General features: G+C 39.9%; 1 protein-coding gene across 2 annotated transcripts in view; it reads left to right on the forward strand.

Moving 5' to 3' along the window:
• The window catches only part of LOC124722982 (dehydrogenase/reductase SDR family member 7), a 182154-nt gene that overhangs the window by 150323 nt on the left and 8164 nt on the right, over positions 1-23667 (forward strand). For both annotated transcript variants that reach the window (XM_047248151.1, XM_047248152.1), the window contains exon 6: positions 21237-21356. In XM_047248151.1, the coding sequence (XP_047104107.1) occupies positions 21237-21356 (120 nt within the window). The remainder of the gene's footprint in view (positions 1-21236; positions 21357-23667) is intronic.

Raw genomic sequence — 23667 nt, forward strand, 5'->3', positions numbered from 1 at the left:
CTGAAAGCTTCAAGTTGAGATACAACACTACTTATTTTTTATCTAGTTTATTGGACATATATACCTTTCTGCTTGTTTTAGGGTCCTTTGTACTTTGGTAATCATTGTTGCCACAATTGCACCATGGTCACTGATACCAGTTTCAATGTGGAATTCCTCAAAGAGGTAAAGTCTGTTAGCTGTCATTAGATCCAATAATATTTCCGTCATGAGTGGGATTCCGGACTATGTGTTCTAGATAGTTTTCAGAGAAAGTATTTGGTAATGTGTCACAGAATGTCTTAGCATGCCCACTAACAAAACTGTAATTTTCCCAATTGATTGTTGGACGATTAAAGTCTGCGCCAATTATTACAGTAGATTGGGGAACTTGGGTACAAACGAACTGAGGTTTTCTCTAAAGTTTTTGGTTACATTAGGAGATGAGTCAGTTGGGTGATCCAATTACCATTTTATGCACACCACTGATACTGAGTGTTGTCCAAACAATCTCACATGCAGCTTCCATTTCTAACTCAGTGGATTTGAGTTTATTGTCTACTGTGACAAATACACTACCTCCATTTCCATTTGCCCATCCTCAGATTTTCTCCAAAAATCTCACTGCTATTAATTTCAGATTTCAACCAGTTTTCTGTACCTAGTATTAAGTGAGCTCCACTGCTTTCCGGGAGCACTTCAAACTCTGGTATTTTGGTGCAAATACTTTGACAGTTAACCACTAGGATTTCAACACTCTCATCTGTGGGAGGCATTGCTTTCAATCTTACACTGATACTTCAGGGTTTCCTATAGCTACCATTATCTGAACTGGATGGAGAGTTACCTAATCTAAAAAACCCTTATGTGCACCCCATGTGCAGTCAGGCTATTTGGAAAGCAGCCTCAGATGTGTAGTGCACACCTGATCCATTTAGGGGAACCTACAGTTCTCAACCCTATGGTGCAAGTCCAGAAAGTCACAGCCTAGCTTGTCATGGAACCTTCAAAGTCTCTGGTTCAGTCCTTCCACTTGACTCAGAACCAAAGGGCCTCAACCACTTCTGGGGACAATACTGCAAATTGTGAGCTTTGTTGAAACTCCATGCCTAAGGTTGGTCTTCTCAACCTTATCTGCCAGTTGCTGGCATGCTTGAAGTACGACCTTGGAGCCCAGATGACAGGAATCATTTGATCCGACATGCGCCGCAATCTGCAGCTGGTTGCACCCTGTTTCCTCAACAACTGCCGGAATAGCCTCTTCAGCATGTTGAATGAGGCCCTTGGTGTTGTTCCTGTCCCTTGGTGCCATTTCCCTAAGGGGTACCATCTTTCGCCATATATTTGAAATGCCAATGATTAATAGATGCCTATCCTTTTGCATTTTCCTTTGCCTTCATTTGACACAGGATAAAACAGATTTCCGCAAAACTGATGAAGTGAGTCCCACTGGCCCAGTTTCAGTTTCAGTGAAATACAGCACTTTGAACTTGTTGGTTAAGGGGATCGGCATCACACCCTGAGTGCTCTCTGGTTCCCATCAACCCTGTACAGGATGCCTAGATCTACCATTGAAATGCCACTCACAATCAAGTGGATGACCAACAACAGATCCTGTACTTTCTGCAGAGGAGACAGGACCACAGGAGAGGATAGTACTTGAGCTACCTTTGGTACTGCTACAGAGGTACATGACTTGCAGGAGCTCTTCCAACATGCTGATTCGGAGCAGCTGCCAATCTTTGACAGTAGTCAGGACAATTTCCAGCTGCTTATGGACGTCAACCAGTTCATCCCATAATAGAGAACAGCATTCACAGTGGGACTGCATTTTGGCTCGCGCAATGTGTTACAGGCTAGTGAACAAATAACTTTAAATTAAGCCTGCTAATTATCTTTTAATATCCTAAGCTAAAAAATTACTAATTGCCCATAAGAATTGAAGCAAATACCCAAAATGGAGATTTCTATTGAGGCATCAGAGAAACTGATTGTAAAAATTAATAGTTTCCTAAAACTTTTTTGGGTTAGTTACAGTTGTTAGCAAACTCAAAAATAGAGTTAGTATACGATAAATATAGATATTAATACCACTCTTTAAGGGCAAACTAGATGTAGCACAATATGTTAATTACAAGATCTGCTACTGTAACTAAGTCATTAACACCTATTTACTACAGATTAGGTTGTGCACAGGGCAATGGTAACTTCCAAAAATTCTCAAAAATGCATATTTATTTGTGTTGATATATGAAATTCAGGGTGATCTGTTCTTTTGCTGTAACTGAGAATGACAAAGGCTGATTTGTTGCAAAATAAGAATGCCAAATTCAGAACAACGCAAAATCCCCAAGACTGGCTGAGTTTCACGGAAGCTTGAAATTATTGGGGATATCTATGCTAGATGCTTTTAATAGTTTCCACAATGAAACATTGTCTCAAAATATGGTTGAAAACCCAAAGAGATTCTGGTGGTATGTAAAGTACACCAGTGGCAAAAAACAATCAATACCGTCACTGCGCGACAGCGATGGAAACATTACTGATGATGGTGTCATTAAAGCGGAGTTACTAAATACAGTTTTCTGTAATTCCTCCACGAAAGAAGATGAAGTAAATATTCAAGAATTCAAAATCAGAACAGCTGTTAGCATAAGTGACATAAAAGTAGATATCTTAGGTGTTGTGAAACAACTCAAATCACTTAAGAAAGGCAAGTCATCCAGTCCAGATGGTATACCAATCAGGTTCCTCTCAGAGTACGTAGACACAATAGCGCCTTTCTTAGCAATCATATACAACCGCTCACTTGACGAAAGGTCTGTTCCTAAAGACTGGAAAGTAGCACAGGTCACACCAATATTCAAGAAAGGAAGTAGGAGTAACCCACTGAATTACAGACCCATATCACTGACCTCAATTTGCAGTAGGATTTTGGAGCATATACTCTACTCAAACATTATGAATCACCTTGAAGAAAATGACTTACTGATACATGACCAACGTGGATTCAGAAAATATCATTCTTGTGCAACACAGCTAGCTCTCTATTCCCATGAAGTAATGAGTGCTGTTGACAAGGGATCTCAGATCGATTCCATATTCCTAGATTTCCAGAAGGCTTTTGATACCGTTCCTCACAAGCAACTATTAATCAAATTGTGTGCGTATGGAGTATCATCTCTGTTGTGTGACTGGATTCATGATTTCCTCTCAGAGAGATCACAGTTCATTGTGATAGATGGTAAATCATCAAGTAGAACAGAAGTGATATCTGGTGTTCTGCGAGGTAGTGTCATAGGCCCCCTGCTGTTCCTGATTTACATAAATGATCTAGGTGATAATCTGAGCAGCCCCCTTAGATTGTTTGCAGATGAGGCTGTAATTTACCATCTATGAAAATCATCAGACGATCAATTCCAATTACAAAATGATCTAGAGAGAATTTCTGTATGGTTGCAAAAAGTGGCAATTGGCACTAAACTAAGAAAAGTGCGAGGTCATCCACATGGGCAGTAAAAGAAATCTGATAAATTTTGGGTATACGATAAATTGCTCAAATCTAAGGGCTGTCAATTCGACTAAATACCTAGGAATTACAATTACTAGCATCTTAAATTGGAAAGACCACGTACATAATATTGTGGGGAAGGCGAAACAAAAACTGCACTTTGTTGGCAGAACACTTAGAAGATATGACAAACCCACTAAAGAGACAGCCTACATTACACTTGTCCGTTCTCTGCTGGAATATTGCTGCACGGTATGGGGTTCTTACCAGGTAGGATTGACAGAGGACATCGGAAAGTGCAAAGAAGGGCAGCTCGTTTCGTGTTATCGCGCAATAGGGATGAGAGTGTCACTGATATGATACGCAGGTTGGGGTGACAGTCACTAAAACAAAGGTGGTTTTCAGAATGAGATTTTCACTCTGCAGTAGAGTGTGCTCTGATATGAAACTTCCTGGCAGATTAAAACTGTGTGCCGAACCGAGTTCGAGTCTCGGTCCGGCACACAGTTTTAATCTACCAGGAAGTTTCAAAGGTGGTTTTCTTTGCAGCGAGCTCTATTTACGAAATTTCAATCACCAACTTTCTCTTCCGAATGCGAAAATATTTTGTTGACACCCACCTACGTAGGGAGAAATGATCATCATACTAAAATAAGAGAAATCAGAGCTCAAACGGAAAGATTTAAGTGTTCCTTTTTCCCACACACCATTAGAGAGTGGAATGGTAGAGAAGTAATATGAAAATGGTTCAATGAACCCTCTGCCAGGCACTTAAGTGTGGATTGCAGAGTAACCTTGTAGATGTAGATGTAGATGAAGTTGTTCAGAACACTTATACTGATAAAATATAGTTTTGTAAGCATATGAAAATTCTCAAAAATAACCTATTTCTCACATAATTATACAATGAAATTAGAGAACAATCATTTTGAGGGAGGACAGGCCTGTCTGTCTCAAAAATTTTAAAAAAGCACAAATAAGTTTAAGTCTACAATTGACAATAGGAGTACAAGTTCATTGCAGCACACATGAATGTTCAAAATTTCATAATATATCACAGTACAAATGGGTAATGATACAATCAATGGAAGATTATGCAGAAGTGATGTGAACAGTAAAATATGTGAATCCAGAATTTCAAATCAGCACAGAATCTTGTACATGTGGTCTCATACAAAGGAAAATTCCAGTCAGCTTTTACATAAAAATAAACTTGTGAATTGCACAGAATTTTTACTTAGCTGTTTCTGTGCCAACTACTACACTGGCATGCCAAAGAACAATACTGCAGCGTGAGTTTATCTCAGCCAAAATCATGAAAACAGGCAGCACCAGCAAAGCATGTTTTCTGCCTGTTGCAGCCAACTATTCACAGTTATTTAATGAGTGGGGAATATGTTGTAAACAAAGCTGTCATCTGCACACTTCAGAAAAACTGGTAGTGGAGGGGAGGATCCAGATGGCCTTGTTGCGAAGCAGCTGTTGAAATCAAGCATGTTATGTACAGCAGCATGTTGTGCCACAGGGTGGCCCACTTTGCTCATGGCCATTCATCCTTGTGGACAGCTAGTTGGTAGTCATACCAATATAAAAGTGGAGCAATGATTCAAGCAGAACTGGCATATGACGTGGCTGCTTTCACAAATGGCCTGGCCTCTGATGGAGTAGGACAAACCTGTGATGATGGGATGGAAATAGTAAGAGCTATACTCTGTTCATCATAAGAATAAACCTGATGTAGACATTACACAATGTATTCTTCCGTGTTTGCTGGACCCTCATTATATTTCATTTCACATGGAGCAGAAGCCATGTTTTATGCTGTGCATTATGCGCACATCAACTCAAGCGATAATACGGGGCAACAGCTTTACTGGTGCATTTAACTTGGGTAGCACTGGCCATGCAAGTGATCCAACTAACATGCAGTGATGTGAACAGCTGCAATAAAGATGTAAAAACAGACAAGCAGAGAACAATAGAGATTTGAATGTCGTTTAATTTTGAAACAAAAGGAAATGATACATGGTAAAACTCAGGCGATGTTCTTCTTGGTGATCAGATGGAAAACAATACACTCTCGATCTTAGCTAACATAGTATTGTAATTAAAAACAAGAGTGATAAGAATTCCTGATTTTAACAATGGTAATTTTTCTGCATGACCTATGTGCAGTGCAGAAGTGCACTGATGGAATTTTACCACATTGTTAAATACTGAAGCCATTGGAGGTATTACTGTCATTTGTCTGGTAATCTCTGAACACTTTCTGGATTGGACTCTGAGGAATACATTCAGTACTGCTACATTGATAACAAGGCGATCAGGAACAGAATCCCAAGCCACCAGAAAGTCCACATGTCCTCCTCCACTTTTATGACAGGCTGTTCTGCATTTTGCCATCGTTCAGCAGTGATGTGTCTCAAAGCTTTGTGCATTAGTTCCAGTATATTTGGAAACTTAAATGTCTTGTTATGTGTCACAACAAATTCCTTAACATGGCTGCAGATCAATTCTGTTGGGTTCAGATTGCAGTGTTAAGGTGGCAACTGTAAAAATACAGCATGTTTGCAGTGTGGTCGATGCCGTGAAAATTATTGTTTTCTGTGTTTCCATGATGCTTATCACTCTGACTCGTGTAAGACCACATCTGTCCTACAAAAGAATGGGCATATTCAAACAAAGAGTATCTGATTTTTCTCCAAACACTTTAATTGTGTAATGATTTCTTAACTTCAATTTTTTATAAAAGATCGATAATTAAGAATGTGTATTTTCAATGAAAATCGGAATTTGCGTGCAATATGTTATTAGAAACTAGAAGATGTGCATTTTTCTTGATAAACGATGTTAAGTATGAGTTAATTACCACGTATTTGTTAACTGTGTTCCACTTGCGTGTTTCACTATGAAGCAGGAAGCATTGTCATCCATTTTCATGGTACATATGAACAGTGGGACAATCAGTACACAAGTAGCACAGAGACTGTGACTGTACATGATTTTTGAAACAAAAATTACATAGCTAAAGTACGATTAAAAAAGCGTTCATGGCTGTTAATGCATCAGAATCTATTAAATTTTCATACACAGTGACATAGTAATAAGATTTATAATACATAAGTTGGACCTACTTCCATGGGCAGAACAACACCAGCATTCGAGAGCTACGGTTGCTGACCAGTCATCACATTTGTGTTTGTTTACATCAGGTTTATTCTTATGATGAACGGAGTATAGGTGGGTGGATTGGGCAGGTCTTGCACAGAAATGTGATCCCTGTGGCAAGGGGCTGGGATTAGGAGTGGTGTAGGGATTGACTAAGATGATGTGGAGGTTTCATGGGTAAAGGAACACCACTTTAGGGGAGATGGGAAGGATCATGAGTATGGAATGTCCCTACTTTCAGGGTGTGATGGTAGATAATCAAAGCCCTGATGAACGATGTGGTTCATTTGTTCTAGTATGGAGTGACAAATGGGGCACTTCTTTGTAGCTGGTTCTTGGGGATGGTGGGAGGATTGGTGGTGTGTGGGAACATGGTATGGGAAATCTCTTCTTTGGTTTGAGGGATAGTGCCTGTCTTTGAAGGCTTTTGTGAGACCTTCAGCATGCTGGGCAAGGGAGTTCCCTTCACTGCAGATTTCCCATCCTTGGGTAGTCAGGCTGTATGGGAGGTATGTTTTGGTGTGGAAGGGATGACAGCTGTTGAAATGCAGGCAGTGTTGGTGGTTTTAATGTGGACAGAAATATGAGTGGAGCCATCAGAGAGGAGGAGGTCAGTGTCTAGGAAGGTGGCATGCTGGGTTGAGGAGGACCAATGTAAATCGATGGGAGAGAAGTTTGAAGTTGTGAAGGGATAAAGATAGGATGTCATGGCCCCGAGTCCAGCTCAAGAGTCCACATCAAAGATACCATCCATTTCCTTCACCAACTCTCCACCATATCCACCTCTGTACCTCCTGGATCCCTACTCGTCACTTTTGATACAGCTTCCCTATACCCCAACATCCCTCATGCCCATGGTCTTGCTGCTATTGATCACTACCTCTCCCCTCAGACCCCAAACCTACTACATCATTCCTCATACACCTTACTAACTATATCGTAACCCACAACTACTTCTCCTTTGAAGGGAAGGTATGCATACAAATCCACGGCATAACCATTGGCACCTGCATGGCACCCTACTATGCCAACCTGTTTATAAGCTATCTAGAGGAAACTCTCCTAGCCTACCAAAACCCATGATCCGAAATCCATGGTCTGGTTCAGGTTCATTGATGATATTTTCATGATCTGGACTCAGGGCCAGGACTCCCTACTCTCATTCCTTCACAACCTGAACACCTTCTCTCCCATCCATCACCTGGTCCTCTTTAACCCAGTGTGCCAACTTCCTGGCTATTGACCACCTCCTCGCTGATGGCTCCATCCACACCTCTGTCTACACTAAGCACACCAACCACCAAGAGAACCTGCATTTTGAGAGCTGTCACCCCATCCACACCAAAAAATCCCTCCCACGCAGCCTGGCCACCCAGGGATGTGTATATGCAGTGACAAGAACTCCCTTGCCCAGTATGCTGAGGGTCTCACATATGCCTTCACAGGTAGGCACTATCCCACAGATCTAGTCTACAAACATATCTGCCATGCCATTTCCCATCACACCCTGAAGAACCAGCCTCAAGGGAGTGCCCCCTTTGTCACCCAATACCATCCGGACTGGAACAACTGAACCACATACTTTGTTAGGGCTTTGATTATCTATCAACATGCAGTGAAATTAGAGACATCCCACCCAATATTCTTCCCACCCCTCCTGAAGTAGTATTCCATCAACCATGCAACCTCCAGAATATCCTAGTCCACCCTGTGCCACACCCAATCCCAATCTCATAACACAGGGATCATTTCCCTGCGGAAGACCCAGGTGCAAGACCTGCCCAATCCACCCACCCAACACTTTGTATTCCAGCCCTGTCACAGGCTTAGCCTACTTCAGCACAGGCCAGGTCACCTGTGAAAGCAGCCATGTTATATACCAGCTGTGCTGCAATTATTGCACAGTTTTTTGTATTGGTGTTACTACCAACCAGCTGTCCACGAGGATGAATGGCCACCACCAAACTGTGGCCAAGAGCAAAGTGGACCATCCTGTGGCACAACATGCAGCTGTATATAACATGTTTGATTTCAATGGCTGCTTCACAATCTGGGCTATCTGGATCCTCCACTCCACCACCGTCAAAGATGGGAGTTATCATAATAACACATTATTCGCTTCCAAAATCATCCCGGCCTCAACCTATGGTAACCTACTGTGCCCACACCCTCCACCCAACTGTTTCCATCCCCTCTGTCCTGTAACCTCCTCACAGTTTGCCTGTTCTTACCTTCATTGTACAGTGCTCTCTGCCAGTACACCATCAGTCATTTCATCTTCTGTACTCCTTTCCTTTTTGGTCCCTTCCCCATGCCCTCCTCCACAGCCATATGATGATGTGCTTGGCAGCCCTGTCCCGCCACCTCTAGTCCCTGCGTGCTCTACCAGGCAGTGCTGATTGCTCTTCCCCCAACCATACCCTGCAACCTCTCCCTCTTCTCTGTCGCACTCCAGATTGTTAATATAGTTCTGGCCCTTGAACAGCCCAGATCGGAACCAGCTCAACTACTATGGTTGGAGTATAGTCGAAAGAGTTGCCAGTAAGATGAGGTACCGTAATATGACATCCCTACGCACCGCTATCAAAGCAGCATTCGCGAATACGGACAATGCTGTTTTAAGGGGTGCATGCGATCGCTTCAGAACAAGATTGGAGGTGCTCAATGCGGCTGAAGAGGATTGCTTCGAGGAATGTTACTCTTGAAAGATACCACTACTTATATGTAAAGAATTTTCATTTGTATTTTGTTTCAGTAAATTTGCTTTTGAAGAAAAGTTTCACTTGTCTGGATTTAAGTGTTGCACCCTGTAGACTCATACAGGAAACTGGTGGTGGAGTCTCTGGTGTCGATCACCATATCTGTAAGTAGCATGCCTTAGCTCAGTGCATCAAGTAATATCTGTGATGTGCTGGTGCGGCCAGTGGCATATGTGGCCAGTGCAGTGTACTGATCTGGAGCGAGAGAGGTAACTTAAAGTACCGGTATCTAAAAGCTTAGCACAGTTTGGGGATATACTTCACCTGTATCACTAGTGAATTTGACTCTGCAGTTTCGTTTTCAGGCACCTCAACATTTCTGAAGTCATATCTCCTGAACTGTGGCAAACAATTGTATAATTTTGCAGGTACATATGTTTCAAATAGAGTTTGTAGCAATGATGCAATAAATTAAAAGATCATACTTGGTGCAACAGCTTTACTGCATGAACAGCGAAAATATAGTAAGCGATAAACTTACTGGCTGTGAAGATAATGCTCTGCAGCAAAATATTCCTCCGAATTTGACAATAGTAATGGACAATGCACAGTACCACTCAGTCGTGATGGATAATGCTCCAACAATGCATCGGAGGAAAGTGGCTACTTTTCTCTGGGTACAAAGAAATGTTCTATTGGATAAAGTTGAACCTAGCTTGTGTAAGGGGAAGTTAATGAAGCTTTTAGTACTGTACAAGCCAAAAACTCCACACTACCTGGTCGACAAACTGGCTAAGGATAATGGGCATAGTTTAATGAGGCTTCTCCATATGCTCATTTAAATTTGACTGAGAATATATGGGCCTAGGTGAAAAGTAATGCGGTAAAAAAAAAAATAAATAAATTTACAGTTAGTGAGGTTGAAATGTTGACAGAAGAAGTAATTACAAGTGTGACCTCATAGGACTGGCGTCAAGTAGTGAGCCACACCTGTAGTTGAGAAGGCAAGGATTCATGAAGGACTGTGTAGAGTTTTGAGTAATACATTACTTCTCTTGTTGGTGTGTTAACATCTGCTTCTTTTGCCGTGACAGAATGCTGAAACATTGTATTATTAAACTAGCAGCTGAGGGTGAGACATGTCAATAGTTATGAGAAGTCCCATTCTCAGTATAAAAAAAAAAAGAATCCTATTCTTGATATAAAAACAAATATGCAGCTTCTTCACGTATATTGTTACAAAACCCACAGCAGTTCTCGTTTCACATGCTATTGATGGTCCTTAAAAATTACATTATTTCATTTTTAAAAATCTGTAGTTTCTTGAATATCATGGTAGGTATGGAAGTTTCACATATTAATCATAGGGCAAAATAATCTCCTCTTTCCATGCTATCATTTGCCAAAATCTTGTTTTGATCTCAGACCAGTTATGAGATATGAGGAATTTATGAATATTTCTTTCTGGCTTTTTCACTGTGTATTTGTTCATGACGGAGACTTTATATACATTCCATTTTCTCGACATTGGATACAGATTGCGATATCCTTCAGTGTTTAAAGAATAATTCAGTATGTTATCTAAATTTTATATGCAGCAACATATGACCTAACACACATTAAATGCAAATTCATAGTGGTCCCTGTTCCTCGCTGCAAATTTTAAGAATTTCGTGCATTAGTTTAGCTAATACCAGAATATGACAATAACTATGACCATTAACAAAATGATAGATAATTGATCATGAGGCTGACTGATGAAGTTATAAGATGTGCAAGATTCAGAGTTTATTACTGTATACTTTCTTTAAAAGCATTTGAGAAAAATTGCAGAGGGCCCAGCTTGCGCAGCTGACAGGTTACACGCTGAGCAGACCTCGCATTATTGGCGCCTGTTGATGTGTTCAGCACACATTGACAACTACACATCCCTCCACTCACTCCCTACTGACCTGGCAAAAGATGCAACTAATTTTAAATGCACTATAAATACTCTTATGCTCAGATACTGGATGAATATATTCTGGCTGTTTGCATGTTGTGAGCTTTGCTTCTTTTTCCCTGCACCCCCAGCCCCTTTGAGAGGTAGATGGTTCTTACACCCACAGTGGTTCTTTCCAGACAGTAAGTGATATGTACACCAAGTTAGGTGGAAATCGATCCAGTGACTTAGGAAAGAAATGTGGAACATACATACACCCACTGTTATAATATATGTCTTTTTTAATGCAGATACTGCTGATGATGGGCATTGTCCAAAAGTAGTCTGGTAAAATAACCTAATACCAACAAACAGCTAACAATTAATTATTAAAATAAATATTTATTATATCATATGAGTTGAGTTGGGTGTGTGTGTGTGTGTGTGGGGGGGGGGGGGGGGGGGATGTAATGTAGGGGTCAGAAAAAGGAAACAATTGTTAATTTATTCCAGTTGTCAAGTGTAACTTCTGCCGGTACAAACTTACGGCAACTGTCTACTTCAATTTCATTATAAGGTAAACTACTTCTGACAGCAACAAACACACCAGCACCAACTAAATTTAATCTATCTGTTCTTTACATCATTACGTCCTTGGTAAAAATTTCAGCTGAACTTATATCTGGCTTTAGCCAGCTCTTAGTTCCTATGATGATTTCAGCCTCAGTGTTTTTTATTAGTGCTTGGAGCTATAATTCTTTCCCGACACAGCTACGATAATTTACCAACAGAGCTATGACAATTTACAACTAAAATCCTAATTTTTTCCTGTGTGTGACCTGCACTCTTTGGAAGCTGAACCTCTGTTTGTACTTTTCTGTGATGCTCTAATCTGATAAACAGTGCAATTCACTCCACACTATGTAATCATCTCCAGTGTAATTAAGCGAATCCTGAAACCTCTCTATTGTATGGTGCAAGTCAAGGAATCTGCACCCTATATGCTCACAGAACCATCTGAAACTTTCATTGGTTTCTGCACCAAAGATTCTCAGTTGATTCTGCCGATGATGTTGCAAATGGTGGTCTCCACCATCATCTTGTAAGCAGGACTGGCTGTCTTTACCACTTCAGGTAGCCAATGGAATCCAGAGAGAATGTCTTCCAGTCCAAAAAGTCATATATCATTAGCACTGAAACGATCCACCACTTGCACTTGACTGCCATTCTTTGCTCTTCGTGGCATCCAGAAAGACCTGTTCCACATCAAAGATGATTCCAATCCCCTGCCCCACCCTCCCCAACTCCTCCCACTGGCACCAGTATACCTAAGTGACTCTACCATGCACATGACATCGGAACTCCCAACTACCAGTAATCGCATCCTCTGTGAATGCCAGGACCTCTCAGGCTGAGACGCTTCCACTGAAGTAAGGCTATTGACTGCAGCTGGCACAGGATCTTTATCCACCATGCTTTCACAGGATCTTTATCCACCACAGATAGCACCTATTTGTCAGACAAAACTGGGAAGGCCTTTCGATTAGTCCCTGTGGAAAGTCTTTTGCTGCCTGCCACACCTTGAGATAATCTCCCACTTGAGCACAGGTGAAGAGTCAACCACAATGTGGGCAATAAAAGCACTGACCACAGTAGTGGACCAATTGGAGGACATGTAGGATGTGTTGGACGTCCCTGGCATCCCTATGTCCCACACGTCACAGTGGTGTCCATTGCCAACAGTCTCCAGCAGCACGAGCAAAACCAGCGCTGCCTGAAGCTGCTATCTTCAGAATACTGAGAATATTACAGCCAACATGATCCAAATCAACAAATGTTATAAAGTTAGTTTCGTCCTTAAATCTATCAGATAATTTGTAGGATGATTATTGGCTTGGTTGTTCCCCCTGTACCCGGAAACAAAACTGATCTTCCCCAAAGTTGGCATATACCAGTCTTTCCATTCATTTGTAAGTAAGTTATGTCATTATTTTGCAGAGAAAGTAATGTACTCAAGAGTGGTTAGCCTTCTCAGCAGAAGTGGAATGCTTAATAAGTCACAGTTTGGATTTCAAAAATGCTGTTCTACTGAAACAGCAATATGTAATTTCACTGCCTACATAATACAGTCTTTAAATTGTAAAATGTCACCAGTGGGAATTTTCTGTCATTTGTCCAAGCAGTTGATTGTGTGAACCATAACATTATGTTACAGAAATTACAATTCTTTGGTATAAATGGAACAGCATGTGAGAGTGGTTTAAGTCATATCTGCAGAGCAGGAAGCAAAAAGTTTCTTTATATGTTTTAAGTGATTTAAGGAAATTTTCCACTTCATCTAACTGGTGTGAAATTACTTTAGGTGCCCCACAGGGTTTGATCATATGTCCCCTTCTGTTCTTGATATACATGAATGACCTTCCTTCTTATCTGAAACAAGAAGCTAAACTGATGCTGTTTGCTGATGATACAAGCATCATTATTAATCCAGTAAAAGAAACTCAATAGAAAATGATACAAATAACATCTTGGAAAAGTTTTTAATTGCTTTTCTGCAAATTGGTTTACTCTGAACTTTGAAAAAAACACAGTACATCCAATATTCTACTGCAAGGAGTACAGTTACTTCAACAAATATACCACATCAACAGAAGACAGTAGTCAGGGTAGAGCATACTAAGTTTTTGGGTGTACATATGGATGAGAATCTTCATTGGAAAATTCATATTTTGGATCTCCTAAATTTGGAACACGTGAGGCAATACTGACCCTACGACTTATCTTAGAAAATGGATTAAGGAAAGGCAAACCTACGTTTATAGCATTTGTAGACTTAGAGAAAGCTTTTGACAATGGTGACTGGGATAGGTAATAAAAATTTTAAGCTTCTCTCTCTCTCTCTCTCTCTCTCTCTCTCTCTCTCTAATGCACTTGGCACATTCCACATCATAATGTTTACTGTGAGGTTAATCAATGAAACATGTAACTGACTAACTAACTGACTTGTTAAACTAATTGTTTGGTAATATTAACACATGTCAGCACCTGCCTTCTTTGGGATTGTACTTATTACATTCTTCTTTAAGTCTGCAGATGTGTTTCCCGTCTCACACGTCTTGTGTACCAGGTGGAATAGTTTTGCCATGGTTGGCTGTCACAATGATTTCAATAATTCTCAGGGAATGTTGCCTACTCCAGGGGCCTTGTTTCAGCTTTGGTGTATCAGTGATCTGTCAAAGACTTATTGCAGTATCATATTCTCCATCTCATCTTCGTCTATTTCTATAATATTTTTGTCAGTTTGTTTCTTCTGTATAGCTCTTGTGCAGCGGTCTTTTAAACACACATTGTGAATGTATGCCAGTTAAATACTATACATTTTGGTCCAGTTTTCTGTCTCAATCTAATTGGAGTAACTTCTGTAGAAAGTTGTGTTTAAGATGTCTGTCTTTGGCTTATTATGTGAGTTTTTATTTATTTACCTTTTTAGTGTTATGCTTTCAGTTGCATTTCAGTATTTATTTCAAAAATTGACATACTGCTACCACTTTCAGTTCAAAATACCCCAATATTTTGCTATATGGAGACCTAAATATAGCTTTTTTAAAAATATGCTGTTGGCAATAAATAGTGAATACAATATGTTGAAATGATATAATATGGAAAACAGTAACAACAGACCTAACACTTCTGATGGTATATCCAATCACATCTGTTTGATATTAAGTACAATTATGTCAGGTATAACCAAATATATAGAAACTTTGCAACATGTAATGATATGTAAAGGACAGATGGATAACAAAAACAATATATGTTTTTGTTTTGATGACTGCTTTAAAATATATCTCACAGGAAGTTCATTTTAAGTGAACATCTATATTTTAAACATAATAAAGCACTATGGTTAACAAATTCTGAAAATTTCCTGAATTTTTGCCAAATAATTTGTGTGCTAGAGCAGTTTAAATAAAATGCCAAATTCCTGTAATTAGCATATACCTGTAATTACCATGTTGTTGTTGTTGTGGTCTTCAGTACTGAGACTGGTTTGATGCAGCTCTCCATGCTACTCTATCCTGTGCAAGCTTCTTCATCTCCCAGTACTTACTGCAACCTACATCCTTCTGAATCTGCTTAGTGTATTCATCTCTTGGTCTCCCTTTACGATTTTTACCCTTCATGCTGCCCTCCAATGCTAAATTTGTGATCCCTTGATGCCTCAGAACATGCCGTACCAACCGGTCCCTTCTTCTTATCAAGTTGTGCCACAAACTCCTCTTCTCCCCAATTCTGTTCAATACCTCCTCATTAGTTATGTGATCTACCCATCCAATCTTCAGCATTCTTCTGTAGCACCACATTTCAAAAGCTTCTATTCTCTTCTTGTCCAAACTAGTTATCGTCCATGTTTCACTTCCATACATGGCTACACTCCATACAAATACTTTCAGGAAAGACTCCCTGGCATTTAAATCTATACTCAATGTTAACAAATTTCTCTTCTTCAGAAACGCTTTCCTTGCCATTGCCAGTCTACGTTTTATATCCTCTCTACTTCGACCACCATCAGTTATTTTGCTCCCCAAATAGCAAAACTACTTTCCTATGTTACGTGGCTCATTTCCTAATCTAATTCCTTCAGCACCACCCGACGTAATTAAACTACATTCCATTATCGTCGTTTTGCTTTTGTTGATGTTCATCTTATATCCTCCTTTGAAGACACTGTCCATTCCGTTCAACTGCTCTTCCAAGTCCTTTGCTGTCTCTGACAGAATTACAATGTCATCGGCAAAACTCAAAGTTTTTATTTCTTCTCCATGGATTTTAATTTCTACTCCGAATTTTTCTTTTGTTTCCTTTACTGCTTTGCTCAATATACAGATTGAATAACATTGGGGATAGGCTACAACCCTGTCTCACTCCCTTTCCAACTGCTGCTTCCCTTTCATGCCCTCGACTGTTATAACTGCCATCTGTTTTCTGTACAAATTGTAAATAGCCTTTTGCTCCCTGTATTTTACCCCTGCCACCTTTAGAATTTGAAAGGGAGTATTCTAGTCAACATTATCAAAAGCTTTCTCTAAGTCTACAAATGCTAGAAACGTAGGTTTGCCTTTCCTTAATCTATTTTCTAAGATAAGTGGTAGGGTCAGTATTGCCTCACGTGTTCCGATATTTCTACGGAATCCAAACGGCTTCCTCTTTCATTTCTTAGCCCCAATCCATATTCACCTACTATATTTCCTTCTCTCCCTTTTCCTACGCTTGAATTCCAGTCACCCATGACTATTAAATTTTCGTCTCCCTTCACTATTTTAATAATTTCTTTTATCTCCTCATACATTTCGTCAATTTCTTCGTCATCTGCAGAGCTAGTTGGCATATAAACTTGTACTACTGTAGTACGCGTGGGCTTCGTGTCTATCTTGGCCTCAATAATGCTTTCACTATGCTGTTTGTAGTAGCTTACCCGCATTTCATGATTAAACCTACTCCTGCATTACGCCTATTTGATTTTGTATTTATAACCCTATATTTACCTGACCAAAAGTCTTGTTCCTCCTGCCACTGAACTTCACTAATTCCCACTATATCTAACTTTAACCTATCCATTTCCCTTTTTAAATTTTCTAACCTACCCGTCCGATAAGGGATCTGACATTCCATGCTCTAATCCATAGAATGCCAGTTTTCTTTCTCCTGATAACGACGTCCTCTTGAGATAGTGGACTATTTTACCTCCGGAATATTTTACCCAAGCGGACGCCATCATCATTTGTAATTACCATATTTTTACAAAAATAGAGGTAACTGCCATCATCATTGAATCCTTCATGTCAGTGGCACATTTACAGTTGATCAGTGGCAGCATAAAGAACACATTAGTGTAAGGCATATGGGGACATTTCTGTACAAGCAGCTAGTTGCAGTTTTAAAATACATTCAGAAAAGTTTCAGTCCCAAAAACAAATAATTGTTATAGGAACACTTATTTTCCACTGTAGATGAACTTATGAATGCTAGTATAAAATAATGAAGTTCAATACCTCAGACACTGCACCAGTTCACACACATGAAGTTTTATGCCTCTGAGTAAGTGTCTGTTTCTTTAATTTTTACCTGGTTTATTCATTTCATGTGAGAGCTTTAACTGTTGGTTTTTATTACAACTCTTTTACAAATATGACAGCTTAGAATAATTAGTGTGAACTTGTACAGAGCATGGCATTGCAACTTTCTACCTGACATACCTGAAGGCTTCATGTAAAAAAGTATTGAGTAACAAGTGTCTTATATTACCAAATAATGGAAATATGTACAGGGTTATTACAAATGATTGAAGCGATTTCACAGCTCTACAATAACTTTATTATTTGAGATATTTTCACAATGCTTTGCACACATATACAAAAACTCAAAAAGTTTTTTTTAGGCATTCACAAATGTTCGATATGTGCCCCTTTAGTGATTCGGCAGACATCAAGCCGATAATCAAGTTCCTCCCACACTTGGCACAGCATGTCCCCATCAATGAGTTCGAAAGCATCGTTGATGCGAGCTCGCAGTTCTGGCACGTTTCTTGGTAGAGGAGGTTTAAACACTGAATCTTTCACATAACCCCACAGAAAGAAATCGCATGGGGTTAAGTCGGGAGAGCGTGGAGGCCATGACATGAATTGCTGATCATGATCTCCACCACGACCGATCCATCGGTTTTCCAATCTCCTGTTTAAGAAATACCGAACATCATGATGGAAGTGCGGTGGAGCACCATCCTGTTGAAAGATGAAGTCGGCGCTGTCGGTGTCCAGTTGTGGCATGAACCAATTTTCCAGCATGTCCAGATACACGTGTCCTGTAACGTTTTTTTCGCAGAAGAAAAAGGGGCCGTAAACTTTAAACCGTGAGATTGCACAAAACACGTTAACTTTTGGTGAATTGCAAATTTGCTGCACGAATGCGTGAGGATTCTCTACCGCCCAGATTCGCACATTGTGTCTGTTCACTTCACCATTAAGAAAAAATGTTGCTTCATCACTGAAAACAGGTTTCGCACTGAACGCATCCTCTTCCATGAGCTGTTGCAACCGCGCCGAAAATTCAAAGCGTTTGACTTTGTCATCGGGTGTCAGGGCTTGTAGCAATTGTAAACGGTAAGGCTTCTGCTTCAGCCTTTTCCATAAGATTTTCCAAACCGTCGGCTGTGGTACGTTTAGCTCCCTGCTTGCTTTATTCGTCGACTTCTGCGGGCTACGCGTGAAACTTGCCAGCACGCGTTCAACCGTTTCTTCGCTCACTGCAGGCCGACCCGTTGATTTCCCCTTACAGAGGCATCCAGAAGCTTTAAACTGCGCATACCATCGCCAAATGGAGTTAGCAGTTGGCGGATCTTTGTTGAACTTCGTCCTGAAGTGTCGTTGCACTGTTATGACTGACTGATGTGAGTGCATTTCAAGCACGACATACGCTTTCTCGGCTCTTGTTCCCATTTTGTTTCACTGCGCTCTCGAGTGAAGTGCGGCTTCAGTCGAACAAAACTTTATGTGTTTTTCTACGTATCTGTAGTGTCTCGTGACCATATGTCAATGAATGGAGCTACAGTGAATTTATGAATTCGCTTCAATCATTTGTAATAGCCCTGTATCTAACTTTCTAACTTTAATGTATATAGATTTCCTGTAACTCTTTCCACATCTGAGTGTGTTAATCCACTACAATAATGAATGAAATAGGTGATGGGCTGAAGCTCTTGCAATAAGGTGTTGCCATAAGAATTCACCAGCTACCAGAAGAGTTTACAGGACACTGGGCAGTAAATATTCATCTTCATCCTGCCATTTTTGCAGGATATTATTGAAGATTCATTCATTCAGTAATTCATTCAATCATTCATTCATCATGTTCCATAAATCCTATTGTGAAGCAGAGCCTTCAGGAATGTGGAACAAGTAAGGCTGTACGTTAACAAGCAGGAGCAGTCACTGCTGGCTCATCTGTAAAGTGTGCTGACAATGAAATGTGACTAATACTAATCTGCTGAAACTGATAACTATGGTAATCACTTCTAAATCCATACAGTTATAAAACTGTATTTATGAATGTATATACCTCATCGCCTCCTAAATTGCTGGATCAAATTTCAACCAAAAGTGGTACACATATCACTTACTTTCTGGAAAGAACCAGTGTGGAGGTAAGAAACACCTACCTCAAAGGGTTGGGGGTGAAAAATAAGTGTAGCTCATGACACACATATAGCCAGACTATATTCATCCAGTATTTAAGAATAAGAGCACTTAGTGACTTGCAAACCAACTTTACATGTAATTTCAAACTTTTACAAGACTTTTTCTCACTGATACACCCCCCCCCCCCCCCCAACACACACAAAATGATGAAAGGAAAAAAGAGTTTATCCCTTACTGCATTTTCATGTTCATGCAGTAAAAATGCTGAATCATCCATGACATTTTAATTTATCAGTTTTCCAGTTTTCACATATGCCACAGAATGTACCTGCAAGAACATATCATTATATGACACATAGATCAGGAGATACATTATCGTAAACACTAAACTCAGAGAAAAACTGTGGCATCCTGCATAATTTATTATGTCTTTATTACTAAACACGTCACAGACAGTATCCACATATGCCACTCAATATACCTGCAAAATTATATCATTGTATGACACAAAGTTCATTAGCTGTGATGTCCTAAACATTGACTTACATGAAAACAAAAGTGCAGGGTGAAATTTGCTAGAGGTACATGTGAAATTTGGGTATGAATATACACAAAACATATGTGACATGTATAAACCCAGGTGAAGCAGTGGATAGAAAGCTTCTCGTAAATCCACCTGTTAATACACATGTTAACACAACTGCTTCCAGAACTGGGAAGTACACTGGCCCCAGATTGAATCCACCCAGTGGATTAATGATGATGGATCAGTATGCTGGCCAACCTGGATATGGTTTTTAGGCAGTTTCCCACATCCCGCTAAGTGAGTACTGGGCTCGTTCCCATGTTCTGCCTCAGATACACACTACACAAACATTTAGAACACTCTCTCACACTTGTGCCCAGAATTTACTGTATACACAGTCAGACTGGGTACAGTGCTACTGTCCTGGAGGTGAATAAGAGACTGATGACCTATGACCTTCACAGTTTGGTCTCCTTAACACTAAATCAGCATCAGCAGAGAGAGTGAGCGAGAGAGAGAGAGAGAGAGAGAGAGAGAGAGAGAGAGAGAGAACCACCAGCTTCCTATTGGAATCTGATTGATAAAGTGGTGATGGAGAGAGAAGGGGAGAGGAGGAGATGGACTAATAGGAAATGGGACAATGCTGGGTCCTCAGCTAGTTAGAAATAAATTAAAAATTTGAAGCACGAGATTGGCTACATAACCTGCACAAGAAGCAATTTAAACTACATTTCTTGGCTAATCACATGGACATAATCCCAGACAACCATAACGTTGTTATTGAGAAATATGTGGATGGTTCCAAGTGGACATTTCTCAAAGGGAAAGTGTTATCAAGGCAAATGAAATGCCTCGATGTTGCCCAATTACAACTAAACCTTATGAGAAGACATTCCTTGAGCAAAGTATCAGGAAATCAGAAGGATGTTTTTTTATGAATGTTTCTTCACTATTCTTTACTCTAACATTGCTCATTTCTTTGAGTGTTTTGTGTACTGATACAGATTTCATGACCATTTCAGATTTAAACTCTTGTGGTGAGTGTCATTTTCCAGATACATGTAATGTATAGGCTCTTGTGAGAGGGGAAAACAGTTTTCTAAGTCAAATATTATGAAACAGATGGGAGTAATTTACAGTTATGAAACTTATCCCAAGATTTTTTTTGTTTTGGATTTTTTTTTTGTTTTTTTTTTTTTTTTTTTTTTTTTTTTTGTTTTGGATTTTTGTGTTCTAGGGATACTTCAACTCCCTCCTGAGTGAGAAGATGGGAATGAACCTACACGTCAGTTTATTATGTCCAGGTCCCACATTCAGCAACTTTCTTTCTGAATGTTTCACTGGCAGGCCAGGTGAGGTGAGTGCCACTATTTAGGATTACATATTTTCATTATTGTATAGCTTCTTCCAGGTGGAGTGGCAGAAATGTTATAAAAATGATTAATACATAGAAACTCAGTTACAAGAACTTTCTTTGATGTAGCAGTGAACAAAAAACAGATGTGGTAGTGAACAAGTAAATGAGGCTGCATCACAGAAAATATATTTAGAACAGAAGAAAGGGAGGATATTAAGTACTGGCAAGATTACTGCAGATAGATTGAGGAAAAAACAATGACTTTCACAATCATTTGGAAGTTTATAACCCAACTAAACCATCACAAATGAGCAAAATCTTATGAAATAGTAACATTTTTGCCAGATGACTCATTGTGGTGCAATATTCACTTTATTCCTGTATCGATCATGACCTGGAGCTATTTGCAGATGGTTCGGTAATACCATGATGTATTAGTCCACAACTAAAAAAATGCAATTCTTGCACTCAGAACCTTATTATTGAATATCTGATACTGTGAATTGCAGAGTTGCCATGTAGGTGTAGATTAAACTTACTTCAAACACTAGTGCATGACACTTACTAAAATGCCAACATGCCAAATACTATCTAGTCAAAACTGCACCAAATTGTGAACAAAAAACCTTTAGTCTATCTTAGTGCAACATATCAATAACAAAGACAAAACAAGTCACCAGCAGGAAAAGAAAGGAAAGCAGCAAGAACCATCTGAAGATGGATTTGTAATAATTCCGAAACTGGGCATTGTTTGACTTAAATAAACTTTTTAAACCATACTTGGGGCTGGTTACTGCTTAAATGGTAAACCTTATAAATGTGCCAAATATTTGATATTGTCAGCATTAATTGTTGTTTACAGGAACTATGTAAAGTGGAAACATATTGTTTTAGGGATTGAAAACAATGTATATGACTTGGGAACCATTACATTTTTACATTACTATGAGACACATACAGGGTGCTAAAATTACATCTATCCGTGCTTGTAACCTTGTGCATATTATCATTGTGGAGGCAAGTGAAACTGTCCATACATGGTACTACAACATGAATAGAGTGATAGTTGTAATTTGGCAATGGTTCTGGCAGGTTCCAGAGGATGGGTAAGTTCTCACCTCACTGTGTCAATTGAAGGGCTTATTTAAATAGTTGTACAAGTCCACTTTTGTTCATTCTGAGATACACAGTCCTAAAGTTAAATGAGCGCTGAAAAATCTGCAGTTAAGATACCAGATATATTCAAGCATATGGCTTCTTGCTAGAGATGAACCTTTCTTTCTGTTTGTTTGGACCATTAATGTCAGATACGTTATAGACAGAAATGTGGAGGTAATGGACTTGTACCACTATTGAAATAAGCCCTTAAATTGGCAAGAGGTCTGGTGATCCTGATGGCCAGGGCAGTTGGTATATACCATCAACACCACATTATGTCACAGCTGTAATATGTGGATGTGCACTGTCCTGCTAAAAAAAATGGATGTAAAAAAAATAATAAAATGCAGATCACCTTCCTGTGGAAGAAATGGGAATAGCTTGGGGATAACAGCCTGTGTGATGTGATTTAGCAGGCAAAAATCTGGTTACTTTTCCCTACAGACATGCCAAATGTAACTATAAGTTGCCACTGATGGCCACCACACATCGTGAAGCCTGGGGTGGGACCTGTGGGCGAATGCACTCTGGAATAAGCAGCTAACCAGCTCCATGCCATACACATGTACATCCATCACTCACATATAGACAGAACCTATTCTAATCAGGAAGAGAACAGATCACCATTCCACTCTCCAGTTGACTCTTTCATGACACAAGAGTAGCCATGATTGGCAGTGTCATGGGGTCAGTGACAGCCTGGCCAGATTCACATATGATCTGAATTGCGCTGCAAACAGATTATTCTTAGTGGTCCTCAGTGACATAGCAGATGCAACATGTGCCCACATTTCATCCCTGGATGATGTTCAGTTGGCCTCTAATGCTTGCACAGTGCATCTGTTTTCATTTGCGTCTGTACGACATGGCCATCCAAAACCTGATCTGTAGGTGTAAAGTGTTCCACAGACCACTGTTTAGAGCAGTGACACACCACTAATACATTGTGCCCAACATCCAACAGCCCCACTATGCAAGCACATTCAAATGGCTTAACTTGTGCAAAAGTTGTACATATTTGTCAAGAGGGCATTATTGCTCCCTACCGTGAATGTTGCAAACACTGTTCAGCTCTAACATCCGCAGTTACTGCTCACAGAGTTGAAACAGAAGGTGCACAGCCAGGCCTTCTGAGTGCCATCTGATTGCTAAT

This window comes from Schistocerca piceifrons, chromosome X (assembly GCF_021461385.2).
Source record: "Schistocerca piceifrons isolate TAMUIC-IGC-003096 chromosome X, iqSchPice1.1, whole genome shotgun sequence".
Taxonomy (NCBI): domain Eukaryota; kingdom Metazoa; phylum Arthropoda; class Insecta; order Orthoptera; family Acrididae; genus Schistocerca; species Schistocerca piceifrons.